This window comes from Ailuropoda melanoleuca, chromosome X (genome assembly GCF_002007445.2).
Source record: "Ailuropoda melanoleuca isolate Jingjing chromosome X, ASM200744v2, whole genome shotgun sequence".
In the NCBI taxonomy this organism is placed as follows: domain Eukaryota; kingdom Metazoa; phylum Chordata; class Mammalia; order Carnivora; family Ursidae; genus Ailuropoda; species Ailuropoda melanoleuca.
In genome coordinates, this window is record NC_048238.1 from 40,955,132 (window position 1) to 40,975,734 (window position 20,603).

Sequence of the window (20,603 nt, forward strand, 5' to 3'; positions counted from 1 at the left end):
TGAACCGCAACTAGGAGTCCTCGCCAGTGCGGCCCTGCACCTGCAGCCTTGAACGTCCGCTTCGAAATCTGCCATGGCGCTTATCCCCTCCGCCTCCCGCAGCGCTAGGTCGGGCTTCCGCCAGCTCCTCCTTGTGTCAGATACAGAGATTACACTTCCGCGTTTGCTCCTTGTAGTGTTCGGGCGAAGACTGAGATGAAAAGAAAAGAGGCTGACTTTCACTCCCCATATTTAAACCAGAAATCGGGGGCTCCCGGGTGGCACAGCGGTTAAGCGTCTGCCTTCGGCTCAGGGCATGATCCTGGCGTTATGGGATCGAGTCCCACATCAGGCTCCTCTGCTGGAAGCCTGCTTCTTCCTCTCCCACNCAGAAATCGGAAGGTACTTTTAAAATGTTAATTAAACGGACAAAACTTTCCCTCCGTGAACGTTAACAGGCACCCTCGATCTACTCTCTAATGTGCAATGAGCTTTGCCTTCCGGCTGTGGCCCTTCCCGTGGGCCTTCTTTCCCGTGTGTGTTCTCTGATGTACGATCAGGTTTGATTTTTGGGTAAAGGCCTTCCCACATTCTGCACACTTATAGGGTTTCTCTCCGGTATGAGTTCTCTGGTGCACAGTGAATGTGGATTTTTCTCTGAAGGCTTTGCCACACTCTGAGCACGCATAGGGTTTCTCCCCTGTGTGTGTTCGCTGATGTATTATGAGCTGGGACTTTTGGCTGAAAGCTTTCCAACATACGGGACATTCATAGGGTTTCTCTCCTGTGTGAATTCTCTGATGTATAATGAGCTTGGACTTTTCTCTGAAGGCTTTGCCACATTCGTTACATTTATAGGGCTTTTCTTCCGTATGAGTTCTTTGATGTATAATGAGGTATGATTTCTGGGAAAATGCTTTTTCACATTCACTGCATTCATAGGGCTTCTCTCCTGTATGACCCCTCTGGTGGAGCATGAGATAGGATTTCTGAGAGAATGCTTTCTCACATTCGTTACATTCAAAAGGTTTCTCTCCTGAATGAGTTCGCTGATGTACACCAAGGTTTGATTTTTGGGTGAAGGTTTTCCCACACACGTCACATTCGTAGGGTTTCTCTCCTGTATGAGTTCGCTGATGCACGATGAGGGTTGACTTCTCATTGAAAGACTTCCCGCATTCGGTACATTTATGAGGTTTCTCCCCCGTATGAGTCCTTTGATGTATAATGAGAGTTGACTTATCACTGAAAGTTTTCTTACACTCGTTACATTCATGGGGTTTCTTTCCTGTATGAGTACCATGATGTATAATTAGATCAAGCTTCTGTATGAAAGATTCCCCACATTTAGTGCATTCGTAAGTTTTCTCGCCTGTGTGGGTTTTCTGGTGGACAATGAGGTTTGACTTCTGAGTGAAGGCTTTTCCACATTCATTACATTCATAAGGCTTCTCTCCTGTATGAGTCCTGTAATGTATGATGACGGTTGACTTTTCCCTGAAGGCTTTTCCACATTCTGGACACTCAAAGGGTCGCTCTCCTGTATGACTTCTCAAGTGTATAATGAGCTGAGATTTTTGGCTAAAGGCTTTTCCACATTCAGTGCATCCAAAGGGTTTCTCTCCCGTATGAGTTCTCCAATGCACAATGAGGTGTGACTTCTTGCTGAAGGTTTTCCTACAGGCGGTGCATTCGAAGGGTTTCTCTCCATTTTTAATTCTCTCCTGTAGACTAAGCCCTTTCTTTCGCCTGAGGGCCTTCCCACACTCTTTATACCCGTGGGGCTTTCCTCCAGGAGTTGTTTTCTCATACTCCGTATGGAAGAATAATTTTGCACATCCATTATCATGTTTCTTTCCTACAGAACTTCTGGTAAATAAGTCTAAACTATCCACCATATTATTTCCAAATGGCTCATGTTTGTGGGACCTTTGTATCGAAGCAACAAGGTTTGTATTCAGATGAAGTGCATTTCCAAATTCATTATAGTCCTGGACGGTCTTGGTGATAACTGTTTTTTTGTCAGGGAATCCAACTTGCATCAACAGATATCTATCTTGGTCATCCTGGTGCTGTCTCTCTATCTGTTCATCAATTTGACAGGCTGCTTCTAGAAGGAAGTACAACAAACCATTTTTGTAACTTAACATTACATAATGGACCTTCTTTAAAAGGCCCTACCACATGAAAGCTGATACTATTATCTCATTTCATCTGAGTTCCTAGAGAGGATCTTGACTGTCAAATCCTGTTCTTTTACTAAACTCCCACCTGCTAGGCTTTCTGTTACCAAGAACAATCTTACCCTGACATCTCAGTCTGAGAGTCCATCAACTCTGGGGACCTTATCAGCCTTTATATTCATTTATCAATATGAACTCTTAAGTGTACACGACTTATACTATTTCTAACTAAGTAGAAACGCAACAGTGTGGTTAGTGGACTCAAATCTTACAACAGTCCTGAATCCACATTGTTAGTGAATAGGAGAAAGATCTAGAATAATCAACCTTACAAAAACAAAGAAAAACTCAAAGATCTTTCCCCGATCTGGATTCATCCAAGCTTGCATTCACAGTTCAACACCACCTTCTGCTCCTGTCTACACTATTTTCACTAAAAACTATGACTGTATTAATGCCAAACCCTTCCTCATGTTCTGTCACCCACATAGCCTAGTCTCCCATATTTTGCTATATTCAAAATCTAGATAACTTTCAAGAAGCAATTCAGTCTTTTCAAAGCTTATCCTGATAACTTTAATTTTTAATTTCTAAAATAGTTGCCTGTACCATTTAGACAGTTGAAGTTGCAAAGCTTTGCCTTAAATATACCATATTTCATCAACCGCAAGATGCATATCATTTCACACTTTAACACGTTTCTGAATCCAGATGTACCATACAGTCAATGTCATGTCATCAATTAACTGGTGGCAATTTTTCTTAGTGGTATGTATTAAAATCAATTGGATCCTGAAGTCAATAAAATATGATAAATAATTTTTGCATATATACCGAATCTTAATCATTTTTGCAGTTTTTCACCTTTTCCTAAAATTTTGTATGAAAATTAAGTGTACAGGAAGGACAAAAGAGTACAAAAACTACTCACACTACCACTCAGATTTAATTGTGATAACATTTACAATAGTAATACTGAATTTTAAAACTGTGTTCCTATGACATCTTTAATTTCATTAGCAAGAAACTAGTTCTTCGGCATGAATAAGAGAATCACAGAAAAAGTTTTTACAAAATACATCTGATGGGACCCAAGCTCCACCAAGCATCTACTAAATCTGGACGTCATTAGGTGGTTAAGAAGCAGCATAGTCAGGGCCATAAGCTCTCTAGCCCAGGAGCAAATCCTGGCCCAACCATTCACTTGCTCTATGACCTCAGCAACTTACCTAATCTATTTGTATTTTATTTCCCACCTGGAAACAGGAATTATAACAGTGCCCACCTACATATGTTAACAGGGATTAAACTACTTACAACGGGGCATGCACAGCACACAGGAAGTACTCTCAACTGTTTTCTAGAACAACTGATGGTACCACTCTGCTAACAACTATTCTGATTAAGAGCCACTACACTACTATAAAAAGAAATGACTCAATATATTTAACACGCTCTTGACCGTTAAGTGAAAAAAGGTCAATGAGGGGCGCCTGGGTGGCACAGCGGTTAAGCGTCTGCCTTCGGCTCAGGGCGTGATCCCGGTGTTATGGGATCGAGCCCCACGTCAGGCTCCTCTGCTATGAGCCTGCTTCTTCCTCTCCCACTCCCCCTGCTTGTGTTCCCCTCTCTCGCTGGCTGTCTCTATCTCTGTTGAATAAATAATAAAATCTTTAAAAAAAAAAAAAAGAAAAAAGGTCAATGAAACTACATAGTAGGCTACCATTTTTCTAAGGAAAGAAATATTAAATACATATTTATATAGGCTCATGTAAACAAGACAAGAATATACTTTTAAATTTTAATAAAGGGTTACCTACAGACGCAAGGACGAAAATGAAATGAAAGGAAAGAAGCTGAACTTCTTTAAATATACCTTGTTTTCTAGATTCGACTTTGGAACCAAGTAAGTATTTTATATATTCATAAAGCAAACTGGATTTAAAAGGATTCCATAACAATATACCCTCATCTGTATCTCCAAACCAGTGCCGAACAGTTTTGATTCTCAATGGCACCAGCATGATCACCTCAATTGATTCAAACCACTATCGACAGCAGCCTCAGAACAATACTAACAATATCACCATCAGGTGTAAGATTAACAAATTAAAAACCTCTAAGCTAAGCCCAGAATTTGATTTGGAAATACTGATTTTTTTAAATGAAGGGGAAATATCAATTTGAATGCATGATATATTTTCTCTTAAAAATCTTTTTTATGGGGTGCCTAGGTGAGTCAGTTGAGCGTCTGCCTTCGGCTCGGGTTGTGGCTCAAGCCTCTCGCATTGGGCTTCCCCGATCAGCAGGGAGCCTATGTGTCCCTCTGCCCCTCCTCTCTGCTCGTGCGCGCTCTCTCTCACTCTCTCAAATAAAATCTTTTAAAAAATCGTTTTTACATGGTTCCTAGCTCTGTCAGTTTTTAAAAGGCCCTGAAACAATTCCCTAACAGCCAAATTGTGGTCTCAAAACACTATTTACCACAACAAAGGAGGGTTCCTTGGAGAAATGGCTGATTCCAGGCCAGAGATGGGAACTATGCAAAATGAGCCTGGAACATCTTGTAACACCAGAAAGCAAGGAAGCTACCAAAGACTCAGGAGCCACGTTGAAGGGGTTTCTGCCGGCCAGAGATAGGGCAGTTTGATTCATAAGGAGGATAAGGCAATGGCTTAGAACACAAAATATTGATACTTATATAAAAGACATATTAGTCACACCTTTTGAATGATGCTACAAAACCAACTGATTTTTTTAAACCGGTAAACAAATGGGAAAACATACGTAACTTGAAATGGAATTCCTGGAACTAACAAGCAAATAACAGACGAAAGGCAATGCTCTTTAGAGAAGCAGTCCAGCTAATCAACAAAGAAGGAACGATAGAATATCACCATTTTGCAAACAATAATGAACAGATATAAGCAATAATCACTGAGAACTCATAACTACAACAGACAACCATGCATTGCATGCCTCCTGATGCAAGGATGTCACACCAGCTAGGAACTAAACTTGCTAAAAGAAAAAAATAAAACCCTGAATCTGATCAAACTTCAAAATCTAACCACCAATTTACAAGAAAAAATAAATAAGGGACAGAGGAATATGTTAAATACCATAGGATACTTTGCAAAGTCCACAATGTGGGAAGCTAAAAGACAAATGAACCAGTTACTTTTAAACAAGCTGGCTGGGAATCATTTGTAGGTTATGAGAAACAAGAATCCGAGTAGCTATGGGCACACTCAGCACCCAGATCCTGATTGCTCACTACCATTCCCCACTAAAAGGAAGCGAAGATCCTTGGAGAAGCTGCTCATTCTAAGTCTGAAACAGGGGAAGTACAGTGTGAACTTGGAACGTATTTCTGCGCTAGAAAGTGCTCGAAGAATGATGGGGTCATGTTAAGAGACAGAAGAGCCAGCCCGAAGGGACTCCTACTGGACAAACTGTGGACAATTTGAACATCAACATGACTAATGACAGAAGACATTAATGCATTAGAACATACTGAAAAATAAAAATCCGAGTCCATACTGATACTAAGATTCATTTACTAATGGGACGGGGTAAGAGATGAGTGCCAACTTATAAATAGAAAAGGAAGGATAGAAAATTCCCCCTTCCTCCAACCATCTTATACATTGATCCAGGCAAGAATCTTCTGGGTAAAAATTTTTGAAAATGGGGCATTCATCATTTGGCAGTTCCACAAAATGTTAAACATGTGGTCCAACAATCCCACTTCTATGTACATGCTTCAAAAGAAATTAAAACCTTCATCACCATAAAAATTCCACGTGAATGTTCACAGCAGCTTCAATAATACCCCCGACGTGGGAATGACCTAAATGCCCATCAGCAGATAAATGCACGAACAGAAGTGGGGCATCCGGACGGCAGAACATTGTGCCGCCACAAAAAGAAATGAAGTCCTGATACGGGCTACACCATGAACGAACCTGGAAACCATGCCAAGTGAAAGAAACCAGACATGAAAGGCCACGTTTTGTAGGGTTCCATTCACATGAAATCACCAGAATAGGACACACCATAGAGGCAGAAAGTGTTTGCCAGGGGATGGGGGAAGGAGGAAATAGAGACTGACTGATAAGGGGTAAGGGTTTCTTTTTGGGGTGATGATAATGTTCTAGCATTAGATAATGGTGATGGTTTCATAACTTGGTGAATATACTAAAAATCATTGAATTTGTATACTTCAAAAAGAGTATGGTCTGTGAATTCTATGTCAATAGAGCTTTTTTTTTTTAAAGATTTTATTTATATGACAGAGAGAAAGAGACAGCAAGAGAGGGAACACAAGCAGGGGGAGTAAGAGAGGAAGAAGCAGGCTTCCCGCTGAGCAGGGAGCCCGATGTGGGGCTCGATCCCAGGACTCTGGGATCGAGCCCTGGGTGGAAGGCAGCTGCTTAATGACTGAGCCACCCAGGCGTCCTCAATAGAGCTATTTTTAAACAAAGATAATCAAGATGCTTTAGGAGAGCAAATCTGACAGGAATATCCAAACAGAATGGAAACAGGTAATGCAATACAGAACTACAACGGTAGTGTCCAGGCCTGTGACTCAGGTGGGCCTGGCTTCAGATAAGGCAGTGAGAAATGAGAATGGGAGAAGTGGCAGGGCATGGGGGCGGGGACCGGCGCTTACAAGACACTTATCCACCAGGGAAAAGGAGCTGTGCAGAAACTTCTGGGTGAGCACCAACCTAAGGAAAGTGGTCTGGTGGGTGTGGGACAGGGGCGAGGGGCATCAGTCTTATGTCAGAGGTATTCATGTCCCTGTCCAACAACATCAAAGGGTCACAACCTTTCATGAGACATTCCTGAAAGCCCTTACAGAGGTCCTCACCGCTGGCTGACAAGCTGGCACCTCCTGTCCCCGTCACCTGAGGCAATGCCACTTACCTGGAAAGCTCCAACAGGAGATTTTGGTTTCTGCCGGGCGTGGCTCTTCTACCTCCAATTTGAGGACGAGGTCCGGTTTGGTAGCCTGTGGCCCTGCTAATGAGAAATGACAGTGATACCTCGTGGGTCTTCAGAGCCTCTGAGAAAGAGAGAGGTGGGGTCTGGGGCACCATGAGAGACCTATCACTTGATACAGTGGTCCAATGGTCAAGTCAAACCATTTCACCTGGGTTTTGAGTTCACAAACACCCTGGATCCCCGGAACTCAATGTCCAACTTTCCAAGCAGTTCAGAGACCTTACAAGTTTTGCAAGCTGAGAAAGCAAAGGCCCTCTCTCAGATACAATAATCAGAAGCAATGAAATTACCTGAGGAAGCCATTCTTACCCACAGAGACCACGTTGCTGTAGGTCTCCAGCATGACTTCTCTGTAGAGAGTCTTCTGTGGAGGGTTCAGGTACTGCCACTCCTCCGGGGTGAAATCCACAGCCACGTCCTCGAATGTCACGAGTCCCTGTAATCGCACATTCCTGTTACTCTAAAATACTGACCACTGGGTGATGAGGAGGAAATGCAGGGAACCGCTGACTGGGTTCCCAGTTCGTGATGATGACTTAATACAGGATGCCTACTTTGTTGGAAGATCACGAAGCAGGACAGAAAAACTACTCCATCAGGTATATGGAATATTCCATAAGTATATAGAATATACGTAAGATGGCGAGGTATCTGCACAAGGATAGACAGTCCAGTAAGACTAAAAAGAGAATCCAATGCCATATGGATACCTGAGTTATGACAAAGGTGACACTGCAAGGCAGTGGGGAGAGGATGATCTTTTCAAATAAATATGGATGGATTATTGAGTATCTATGGGGGGATCACATTTTGCCACTAACTCACCATACGCAAAAATCAGCTACAGAGAAATTGTAAAGCTAATGTGAAAGATAACTCAGTAAGGTGCCTAGAAAACAGTACAGGAAAATGTTTTCATAGTCTCGGTGTAGGGAAAGAATTCTAAAGCAAGAAGTGAAAAGCACTACTCATGAAGGTAAAGATTTATAAATGTTACAAGATTAAAAGTACAACAGTCAGGGGAGCCTGGGTGGCACAGCGGTTAAGTGTCTGCCTTTGGCTCAGGGCATGATCCCGGCGTTGTGGGATCGAGCCCCACGTCGGGCCCCTCCGCTATGAGCCTGCTTCTCCCACTCCCCCTGCTTGTGTTCCCTCTCTCACTGGCTGTGTCTATCTCTGTCAAATAAATAAATAAAATCTTTAAAAAAAAAAAAAGTACAACAGTCAGGGAACTACAAATCAAAACCACAATGAGATACCACCTCACACCTGTCAGAATGGCTAAAATTAACCACGCAAGAAACAACAGGTGTTGGCAAGGATGTGGAGAAAGGGCGGTGGGAATGCAGGCTGGGACAGCTACTCTGGAAAACAGTATGCAGGTTCCTCAAAAAGTTAAAAATAGAGCTGCCCTATGACCCAGCAATTGCACTACTAGGTATTTACAGCAGCAGTATCAACAATAGCCAAATATGGAAAGAGCCCAAACGTTCATCAACTGATGAATGGATAAAGAAGATGTGGTGTATATCCACAATGGAATCATATTCAGCCATAAAAAAGAACGAAATCCTGCCATTTGCAACGTGGATGGAGCTTGAGAGTATTATGCTAAGTGGAATAAATTTGTCGAAGCAAAATAAATACCATATGATTTCATTCATATGTGGAATTTAAGAAACAAAATGAATGAGTTAATGGGAAAACAAAAGAGAGAGAGAGAGACGCAAGCCAAGAAACAGACTCTTGGCTACAGAGACCCAACTGCTGGTTACCAGAGGGGATGCGTGGAACAGGTGATGGGGATGAAGGCGGGCACTTGTGATGAGCACCGACGGGGGCGGGGGGGGGGTGGGGGGCGCTAAGGAAGTGCTGAGTCACTGTGCTGCACTACTGAAACTAATAATACACTGTAGCTTAACTAACTGGAATTTAAATAAAAACAAAAAATAAAAGTAGAACAGTAAAAAGGCAAGCTTTAAATGGGGAGATAATCTGCAACATTCAGAAGTGATAAAGGGATCTTATCTGGAACATATAAAACCCCTACAAATCAATAAGAAACACACACAACACCAAAAAACAGAGAAGAGAGGTGAATATGTACTTCACTAAAAACAAACCCCAAATGGCCTACGAACACAAGAAAATGTACTCAACCCCGTTAGCACTCAGGTAAGCGAAAATTCAAGCCATGCTGAGACACTCCCATGCCCCCACTAGAAAGGTTCCAATTAAGCAGACTAAAATGTCATCAGATTGTGTTGAAATGAGAAGTCCCACACGTAGCAGGAATGTATACTGGCACAGTTGCTTGGGGAAGCTGTTTAACAGTATTTACTAAAGTTCATGATTTGCATGCATTATGACCCAGCAATTCTACTTCTAGGTACACAGCTTAAAGAAAATCACGCACACATGCTCTAGAAAACAAGTACAGGGATGTTCGCAGAAGCACCTCTTCTAAAACTAAATTGTGGAAGAAACTCAAGTGTCCCTCAACATCACAATGGGTACACTGTGGCACATTCAACGGGATCCCGTGTGGTAATGAAAATGAATGACCTACAGACCGCAGATGGAACACAGATGAATCTCACAGATGTACTGATGAGCAAAGGAATCCAGACACAAGAGCACGGACTGCAGGATTCTGTTTATATATGGTAAGGGCACAGGCAGGGCCAATCCGTGATGTTAAAAGTCAGGAGAGTGATGACCTTTGTGGGTGGTACTGATTGGGAGAGGGCAGGAGGGGGGATTCGGAGGTCCTCATCCTGTTCTAACCGTGACCTGGGGGGTGACTGCATGGTGTGTTCACTTTGTGATAATGCCTCAAGCTGTACACTTACAAACTGCATTTCATATATAATTAAATTTACTTTGTATCTTTATACTTAAAATTTATTTTTTTTTAAAGATTTTATTTATTTATTCGACAGAGATAGAGACAGCCAGCGAGAGAGAGAACGCAAGCAGGGGGAGTGGGAGAGGAAGAAGCAGGCTCATAGCGGAAGAGCCTGATGTGGGGCTCGATCCCATAACGCCGGGATCACGCCCTGAGCTGAAGGCAGATGCTTAACCGCTGTGCCACCCAGGTGCCCCTAAAAATTATTTTTGACAAAAGTGCAAAGACAATTCAATAGAAAATGGGAGTTTCCATTGCGACAAAGGGTGCCAGAACAATTGGATATACACATGCAAAAACGACTCCAGTAAATACCTCCACGTATATAAACCTCAAAACTCAAAACAGATCACAGACCTAAATGTAAAATCTAAGCCTGTAAAATTTCTAGAAGAAAATATAGTAGAGGTGCCTGAGTGGTTCAGTCAGTTAAGCATCCAACTCTTGATCTCAGCTCAGGTCTTGATCTCGGGGTCATGAGTTCAAGCCCTGTGTTGAGCTCCACAGAGCCTACTTAAAAAAAAATACACAAAGAAACACACACACACACACACACACACACACACACACAGGAGAAAATCTTTTTAACCTTAGGTTAGTCAAATATTTCTTAGGTGGGACAGCAAAATTCAAAAGACACTGTTAAGAGAAGAAAAAGCCACAGAATGAAAGAAAATATTTACAAAGCACATTCTGGCAAAAAAAAAAAAAATTGTATCGAGACTATATTAAGAACTCTCAAAACTAAAAAAAGGCAAAAGAAAGATATTAAACCAGAGAAGATAAACAAATGACAAATAGACACACAGAGAGATATTTAACATCATTAGTCATGGAAAAAACCCCTGCAAATTAAAACCACAATGGGAGTTCAAGATGGCCCTATGGGAAGACCATGAAATCACCTCCTTCCACGGGCACAACAAACTCACAGCTCTATATAGAATAACTTTCCTCTAAAAAGGACCTGAGAACCAGATGAACAGCAGCACCTCCACAGCGAAAGACAGAGAGACACAATGAGAAGGGCAGGAGAGGCAATGACAGAACCTCACGTGGGACCCCACAGCAAAAGTAGTGACCCCCACAATCAAAAGACATCACAAAAATATGGAACTCAAAGAGTAAGGGACTGTGTCCCACATCAGCAACCCCCAACCTGGGGGTTGTACCAGAAAGCCCCCAAAATGTTTGGTTTTGAAAATCAATGGGGATTAAGACCAGGAGAATCACAGAATGCAGGGAACACAGAGATCCCATTCTTAAAGGCTCACGTGCAAAACCCACTCACCCTGATATCCAGTGCAAAGGCAACAGATTGAAAAGTGCCTAGACCATATGGCAAAGAGACACACCTACTAATTTTAAAGCAGCTGCCACAGAGATAGGAACTTACAAGGACTTTTATCTGGGGATGGGAGTGCTGGCCAACGGCATTTTTGCAATCTCATCCTAATTTGCTGGTGATGAAGCCAACAGGCACCATTTTTGGTGCCTACTAGCACCAGAGGGCATGCTGGCCCATCCCATGCCATAACGGGGCTGGGCAGACACCCCACGCACCCTGCACAGCGTCCAAGCCAAAATAGGGCTGGGTGAGCACCCAAGCAGCATGCAACCCTCGCAGAGACCAAGCCACGGGGAGGACAGGTGAGCATCCCAAGCCCCATTCTCCTTGCTCAGGGGCCAAGATGCCAGCAGGCCCAGTCAGTGACCCAATCCGTACCTTCCCACATGGTGGCTAAGCTGCAAATGGATAGGGCGAGTGCCCTGAGCCCTGCCCTCCCCGTGCAGAGACCAAGCCACAGTGGAAGGGCAAGCAGCTTGAATTCCACTCTCCCCGTGCAGCAGCCCAGACACAGCAGAGTTGGGCAAGTGCCCTGAGCCCTGACCTCCCCACCCAGCAGCTACAGCTCCATCACAGCTAGCATGCACATGCAGCCCACACAAGGGACACCCACGCAGTGCCTGACTCTGGTGGCCAAGGGAGATTTTTGGGCCACATGGAACATTTCCTACACAAGACTGCTCCTTTAAGACTGAGAGAGGTAGCTGTTCTACCTAATACATATAGACAAACACAGAGAGACAAGCAAAATGTGGAGACAGAAGAATATTTTCCAAACCAAAGAAGAAGGCAAACCCTCAAAAAAGAACCTTAATGAAATAGAGATTAGCAACCTACCCGATAAAGACTTCAAAGTAATGGTCATAAAGATGCTCACTGATCTCAGGAGAAGAAAGGACAAACACAGTAAGAACATCAACAAAAAGAGGGGTACCTGGGTGGCTCAGTCAGTTAAGCGTCTGCCTTCTGCTCAGGTCACCATCTCAGGGTCCCCGGATCGAGCGGTCGGGCTCCCTGCTCAGGGGGGGGAGTCTGATTCTCCCTCTGCCTCGGCCCCTCCCCCTCACTCATGCACACACACTCTCTCTCTGAAATAAATAAAAGTCTTTTTAAAAAAAGAAAAAAACATGTTAAGTACAAAATAGAAGTTATAACTAAACTGAAAAACACACTAGAGGGGTTCGAAAGCAGAACAGATGAAATTAAAGCACAAGTCAGAGAAGGAATGGAAAACACCCAGAAAGAGCAGCAAAGGAAGAAAAAGAACTAAAAAAGTAGAATATGTCACAAGACAACTGGCACTGCATTAAGCAGAATAATGTTTGCATATAGGAGTTCCAGGAGGTAGGAGAGAGAAAGGATCAGAAAAATTATTTGAAGAAATAATGGCTGAAAACTTCCCTAACCCGGGGAAGGATACAGACATCCAGGTTCAAGAAGCCCAAAGAGTTCAAAATAAGATGAACCCAAAGGAAAACACACTGAGACACATTATAATTACAACAGTTAAAGTTGAGGATACAGGGAAAATCTTAAAAGCAGTAAGAGAAAAGCAAAGTATTATGTACAAAGGAAACCCCAGAAGACTATCAGATTCTTCGGCAGAAACACTGCAGACCATAAGGGAGTGGGATGACATACCAAAAGTTCAGAAAGGGAAAAACTGCCAACCAGGAATTCTCTACCCAGCAAGGTTATCATTCAGAATTGAAGGAGAGATTAAGAGTTTTCCAGATAAGCAAAATCTAACAGTTCATCAACACTAAACTGGCCTTACAAGAAATGTTAAAGGGACTTCTCTAAGCTAAGAAGAAAAGGTACTAATTAATACGAAAAAAAAAAAAAAAAAAAACCCCAAACTAACAGGGGCACCTGGGTGGCTCAGCTGGTTAGGCATCCAACTCTTGATTTCGGCTCAGGTCGTGATCTTGGGGTCCTGGGATCAAGCCCCGTGTCTGGCTCCACTCTCAGCAGGGAGTCTTTGTGACGATTCTCTCTCTGCCCCTCCTCTCTCCCTCTCTTCCCCCCCCAAATAAATAAATCCTTAAAAATAATAAAAAAATGAACATACAAAAGTAAAAATCCCACTACAAAAGGGAAATAAAAATTAAAGATAGTGGATCAACCACTTACAAAGCAAGTATGAAGGGTAAAAGACAGAAATGGTAAAATTAATTGACAATAAAATAATTAGGGGAACCTGGCTGTCTCAGTCAGTAGAGTATATGATTCTTCATCTTGGGGTTGTGAATTCAAGCCCCACGATGTGTGTAGAGATTACTTAAAAATAAAAAATTAGTTAAGGGATACATAAAATAAAAAGATATAAAATGTATCATCAAAAATCTAAAATTTGAGGGGGAAGAGTAAAAATACAAAGCTCTGCTTTGAAATGTGTTCGAAATTAATTTACTGTCAACTTCAAAATGACTGTTACATACATGTAATATGTGAACCTAACAGTAATCCACAAAGAAAAAAATTTCAGTAAATACATAAAAAGAGAAAGGAATCTAAACATAACACTAAAGAAAACAAATCACAAGGGAAGAAAGAGAAGAAGAAACAAAGAGGAACCACAAAAATAGCCAGAAAACAATTAACAAAACAGCAATAAATACATACCTATCAATAATTAAATGTAAATGGACTAAATGCTCCAATCAAACGACATAGGGTGGGTGAATGGGGAACAAAAACCTCTTATATGCTGCCAACAAAAGACTCACTTCAAACCTAAAGACACACACAGACTGAAAGTAAAGGGATGAGAAAGGATATTTCATGTAAACAGAAATGAAAAGAGGGCTGGGGTAGCAGTACTTATATCAGACAAATTAGACTTTAAAACAAAGACTATAACAAACGACAAGGGTACTACACAATGATAAAGGGGTCAATCCAACAAGAGAGTATGACATCTGTAAATATCTACGCACTGAATATAGGAGTGCCTAAATACAGGTAGCAAATATTAACAGAAATTAAGAGAGAAATAGACAGCAATACAGTCACAGTAGGGGACTGTAACACCTCACTTAAATCAATGGATAGATCATCCAGACAAAAAATCAGTAAGAAAACACTGGCCTTACACAACACATGAGACTAGATGGATCTAGTAGATATACACAGAACACCCCATCCAAAAACAGGAGAATACACATTCTCAAGTGCACAGGGAACATTCTCCAGGATGGACCACATGTTAGATCATAGAACAAGTCTTAATAAATTTAGCAAGACTGAAATTTATCAAGTATCTTTTCCACCACAATGGTATGAAACTAAAAACCAATTACAAGACCCAACTGGAAAAACAAACATGTAGGGACTAAACAACATGCTATTAAACAACCAGTCAAGAACGCAAAAAGAAATCAAAAGATAACATGAGGGGCGCCTGGGTGGTTCCGTCGGTTAAGCATCCAACCCTTGGTTTCAGCTCAGGTCGTGATCTCAGGGTCTTGAGACTGGGCCCAAGTCAGGCTCTGTGTTCAGTGTGGAATCTGCTTGGGATTCTCTCTCTCCTTCTCCCTGCCCCTCCTCGCACTCACACGTGTGCATGCGTGCTCTCTAAAATAAATAAAAATCTTTTAAAAAAATAACATGACACAAATGAAAATGGAAACACAATGTTCCAAAATCTTTGGGACATAGCAAAAGCAATTCTAAGAAAGAAGTTCATAGCAACATGCGCCTACCTCAGGAAATAAGAAAAACAACAAATGAACAATCTGTCTTAACATTCAAGGAAATAAAGAAAGAAGAACAAAGCCCAAAGTTAGTAGAAAAAGGGAAAGAATGAAGATCAGAATGTAAATAAATGAAATAGAGACTAAAAGCACAAGAGAAAACATCAATAAAAGTAAGAGCTGGTTCTTTGAAAAGATAAACAAAATCAACAAACTTTTAGCCAGACTCAAGAAAAAAGAGAGAGCCCAAATAAATAAAATTGGAAACGAGGAGAAATTACAACTGATACCACAGAAATACAAAGGATTGTAAGAGAATACTATCAACAATTATATACCAACAAATTAGACAACCTAGAAAACATGGATAAACTCCTAGAAACATATTCTTCCAAGACCGAATCATCAAGAGTTAGAAAATCTGAAAACCGATTACCAATAAGGACACTGAATCCGGGCACCTGGGTGGCTCAGACAGTTAAGTGTCTGCCTTTGGCTCAGGTCATGATTCCAGGGTCCTGGGATCGAGCCCCACATCTGGCTCCCTGCTGATCAGGGAGCCTGCTTCTCCCTCTGCCTGCCACTCCCCCTGCTTGTGTGCGCTCTCTCTGTCAAATAAATAAAATCTTTTAAAATTTTTTTTTAAAAATTAAAAAAAATTAAAAGAAACTGAATCAGTCATCAAAAAACTCCCAACAAACAAAAGTCCAGGTCAAGCTGGCGTCCTCAAATTATTCCAACTCTTGAAGAGGAAGGAACACTTCGAAACTCATTATACAAAGCCAGCATTACCCTGATACCAAAACCAAAGACACTACAAAGAAAGTGGCAGGCCAATATCCCTGATGAACCTAGATGCAAAAGTCCTCAACTAATTAGCAAAGTGAATTCAATAAAACATTAAAAGGATCATACCCCATGACCACGTGGGATTAATTCCATGCATACAAGAATGGTTTAACATCCACAAATCAATCAATGTGATACACCAAAAAAAGCATTTGACAAAATTCAACATTCATTTGATAAAAACTCTCAACAAAGCAGGTATACAGAGAAGGTATCTCAACACAATAAAGGCCATATAGGACAAGCCCACACCTAATATCACACTCAACAGTGAAAAGGTGAAAAGAAAGCCTTTCCTCTAAGATCAGGAAAAACATAAGGATGTCCACTCACCACGTTTATTCAACATAGTACTGGAAGTCCTAGCCAAAATAATTATGCAGAAAAAATGAAATAAAAGGCATCTAAAAAGGAAGAAGTAAAACTGTCACTATTGGCAGATGACATAATATTACATAAAAAACCTTAAAGACTCCATCAAAAAACTATTAGAATAAATTCAGTAAAGTTGCAGGACACAAAATTAATACACAGAAATCTGTTGTGTTTCTATACACTAATACCAAACGATCAGAAAGAGATATTAAGAAAACAATCAGATTTACAAGTGCATCAAAAAAACCTAAAATACCTAGGATTAAATTTAACCAAGGACATGAAAGACATGTATTCTGAAAACCCTGAGCCACTGATGAAAGAAATTGAAGATGACACAAATGGAAAGATACCACGCTCACAGATTCAAAGAAATAATATTGTTAAAATGCTGTGGCAAAAGCAATCTGCAGATTTTACGCAACCCTATCAAAGTACCAAGGGCATTTTTCACAGAACTAGAACAAATAATCCTAAAATTTATATGGAACCACAGAACATCTCCAATAGACAAAGCAATCTTGAGAAAGAACAAAGCTAGATATCATGCTCCCTGATTTTAAACTACACTATAAACGTATTGTAATCAAACCAGTATGGTACTAGGAAAAAACAGACACATAGATCAATGGAACAAAATAGAGAACCCAGAAATAAACCCATACCTTATGGTCAATTAATCTAGAAAATGGAGGCAAGAATACAACAATGGAGAAAAGGCAGTCTCTTAAATAAATGGGTGCTACATGCAAAATGGGCAGCTACACGCGAAAGAATGAAACTTTCATACACCATCCACCATATACAAAAATAAGCTCGGTGCCTGGGGAACACAGCAGGGAGATTATCCACTCTTCTTGGAGTGCATGCCTGAGAGGTAGCACTCATGGAGACACCTCCCCGGGAGCAAAGAAGCTGGCCAGCGCCATTTCAATTCCTGCCCCTCAGCACACACAGAGTCGGCTGTGGCACAGCATACACTGACGCTGGCTACCCAACTTGCTTACACCAAGCCCAACGCCCCTGCACTCAGGTGGAACCTCCCTTCTCAATCAGGTTTGCCTCAGTCTTGGCATGGCAGGCCCCTCCCCCGAGACCAGCACAAACCCCGGACCACACCACATCTTCCCGACCAGAGAGTTTATGCAGGGCCTGGGTTCCAGTGGAGGTGCTGATAGGTCTCATTTCACAAGAAGACCACAGTACACCTAGTTCAAACTCACCACATTCAGGCCAGGGACCAAACACTGCCCACAGCAGGCAAGGAGAGCCTCTGCAGATGACTGGCCTGAAGGATAGAGCTGCCAAAACACAATAGCAGAGCACACGCAGCACACATTGGAGACACTCTGTGAAGCACGAGGCCCTGGGCACTACATGGCCTCTTCATAAGGCCATTACTTTCAGAAGCAGGAGACATAAATGACTTCTCTACCGCAAAGAAAAAGGCAGAGACTCAGATAAAATGTGAAGACAAAGGAAATTATCCCAAATGAAAGAACAAGGCCACAGCCAGAGATCTAACCGAAACAGATATAAGTAACATGCTTGATGGAGAATTTAAAGCAACAATCGTAAGAATACACACCTGGCTTGATAAAAGAATAGAAGACATCAGTAAGACGCTTGCCAAAGAGAGGAAAAAGTTAAAAAAGAATCAATCAGCGGTGCCTGGGTGGCTCAGAAGGTTAAGTGTCTGCCTTTGGTTTGACTCTCAGCTCAGGTCTTCATCTGAGGGTCATGAATTCAACCCCCACACTGGGGGGTCTACTTTAAAAAAAACTGACCAGGGATGAAGAGTGCAATAAACAAGATTAGAAACACACCTGATGTAATGAACAGCAGGTTAGAAGGAGCAGAGGAATGAATTAGTGACCTAGAACACAAAGTATTGGAAAGTAAGTAATGAAGATGAAGAAAAGAGAGAGAAGAATTATGCAACATGAGAATAGACTTAGGAAACTGAGTGACTCCATCAAACATAACAACATTCGTATTGTAGGAGTCCCAGAAGAAGCAGAGAAAGGGGGGCAGAAAATTTATTTGACAAATAATAGCTGAAAACTTCCCTAATCTGGGGATGGAAACAGACATCTAGATCCAAAAAGCACAGAGAACTCCCACTGAAATCAACAAAAGTAGGCCAAGACAAAGACATATTGTAATCAAATTTGCAAAATATACTGATAAAGAAAAAATCTAAAAAGCAGTAAAACAAAAGAAGTCCTTATTGGCACCCAGCTGGCTCAGTCAGTAGAGCATGTGACTCTTTATCTCGGGATTGTGGGTTTGAGCCCCACACTGGGTGCAGAGGTGACTTAAAAAATAAAATCTTAAAAAATATCAGTCCTTGGGGCGCCTGGGTGGCATGGCAGTTAAGCGTCTGCCTTCAGCTCAGGGCGTGATCCCGGCGTTATGGGATCGAGCCCCACATCGTTTCTCCGCTAGGAGCCCTGCTTCTTCCTCTCCCACTCCCCCTGCTTGTGTTCCCTCTCTCGCTGGCTGTCTCTATCTCTGTTGCATAAATAAATAAAATTTAAAAAAAAAATCAGTCCTTAATGTAAAAGGTAAGACCCATAAGGCTAGCTGCAGATTTATTAACAGAAACTTGGCAAGCCAGCAGGGAGTAGCACGATATATTCAAAGTGCTGACTGGAAAAATCTGCAGCCAAGAATACTCTATCCAGCAAAGCTATCATTCAGAATAGAAGGAGAGATAACAGGTTTCCCAGACAAACAAAAAATAAAGGAGTACATAACCACTAAACCAGCCCTGCAAGAAATAGTAAAGGGGAGTCTTTAAGTGGAAAGGAAAGACCAAAAGTGACAAAGGAACACAGAAAATCTCCAGAAACAATGACAAAACAAGAAATAAAATGGCAATAAATACATACCTATCAATAATTGCTCTGAACGTAAATGGACTAAATGCTCCAATAAAAAGACAGAGGGTGTCAGGGGCGCCTGGGTGGCACAGCGGTTAAGCGTCTGCCTTTGGCTCAGGGCGTGATCCCAGCGTTATGGGATCGAGCCCCACATCAGGCTCTTCCGCTATGAGCCTGCTTCTTCCTCTCCCACTCCCCCTGCTTGTGTTCTCTCTCTCGCTGGCTGTCTCTATCTCTGTTGAATGAATAAATAAATAAAGTCTTTAAAAAAAAAAGACGGTGTCAGATGGATAAAAAAAAGATCCATCTATACGCTGCCTACAAGAGATTCATTTTATTTTACTTCTTATATTCTTAAGTAATCTCTACACCCAATGTAGGGCTCGAACTCACAACCCTGAGATCAAGAGTCACATGACTACTGTCTGAGCTAACCAGGCACCCCCTACAAGAGAATCATTTTAGACCTAAAGACATACACAGATTGAAAGTGAAGGGATAGAGAAAAAATAATCATGCAAATGGATGTCAAAAGAAAGCCAGAGTAACTCCTTATGTTGGACAAACTAGACTTTAAAACAAAGACTGTAACAAGAGACGAAGAAGTGCACTGTATCATAATAAAGGGGACAGTTCAACAAGAAGATATAACAATTTAAAGTATTTATGCACCCAACCTGGGAGCACCCACATATATAAAACAACTAATAACAAACATAAAAAAACTAATTGATAATAATACAATAATAATAGAGGATATTAATACCCCACTTACATCAAGGGACAGAAAATAAACAAGGAAACAACAGCTTTGAATGACACATTGGACCAGATGGACTTATAGATATATTCAGAACATTCCGTCCTAAAACAGCAGAATACACATTCTTTTCAAGTACACATGGGATATTCTCCAGAACAGATCACAGATTAAGTCACAAAACGGGTCTCAACAAATACAAAAAGACTGAAGTCATACCAGGCACCTTCTCTGACCACAACGTTATGAACTTGAAGTCAACCACAAGAAAAAATCTGGAAAGACCACAAATACACGGAGGTTAAACAACATGCTACCAAACAGTGAATGGGTCAGCCAGAAATCAAAGAAGAAATAAAAAAAAATACACGGAAACAAATGAAAATTAAAACACAATGGTCCAAAACACCTCTGGAATGCAGCAAAAGCAGACCTAAGAGGTAAGTATATACCAATACAGGCCTGCCTCAAGGAGAAAAAAATCTCAAATAGACAACCTAAACTTACACCTAAGGGAACCAGGTAAAAAACAACAAATGAAGCCCAAAGCCAGCAGAAGGAAGGAAATAATAAAGATTAGAGGAGAAATAAATGATACAGAAATTTATTAATTT

General features: G+C 41.5%; 1 protein-coding gene across 10 annotated transcripts in view; it reads right to left on the reverse strand.

Annotated features, from left to right (window-relative positions):
* Positions 1–370: 370 nt before the first annotated feature.
* LOC100480744 (zinc finger protein 182) overlaps positions 371–20,603 on the reverse strand; it is a 43,617-nt gene continuing 23,384 nt past the window's right edge. For 8 of the 10 annotated variants that reach the window (XM_034649173.1, XM_034649172.1, XM_034649170.1 and 5 more), the window contains 3 exons: positions 7,479–7,605; positions 7,092–7,187; positions 371–2,089 (listed from right to left, as the gene is read on the reverse strand). In XM_034649173.1, the coding sequence (XP_034505064.1) occupies positions 456–2,089; positions 7,092–7,187; positions 7,479–7,605 (1,857 nt within the window). In that variant the 3' untranslated portion in view covers positions 371–455. Of the gene's footprint in view, positions 2,090–7,091; positions 7,188–7,478; positions 7,606–12,359; positions 12,422–20,603 lie in introns of those variants that run through there. The other 2 variants (XM_034649180.1, XM_034649179.1) reach the window with 2 other exon arrangements.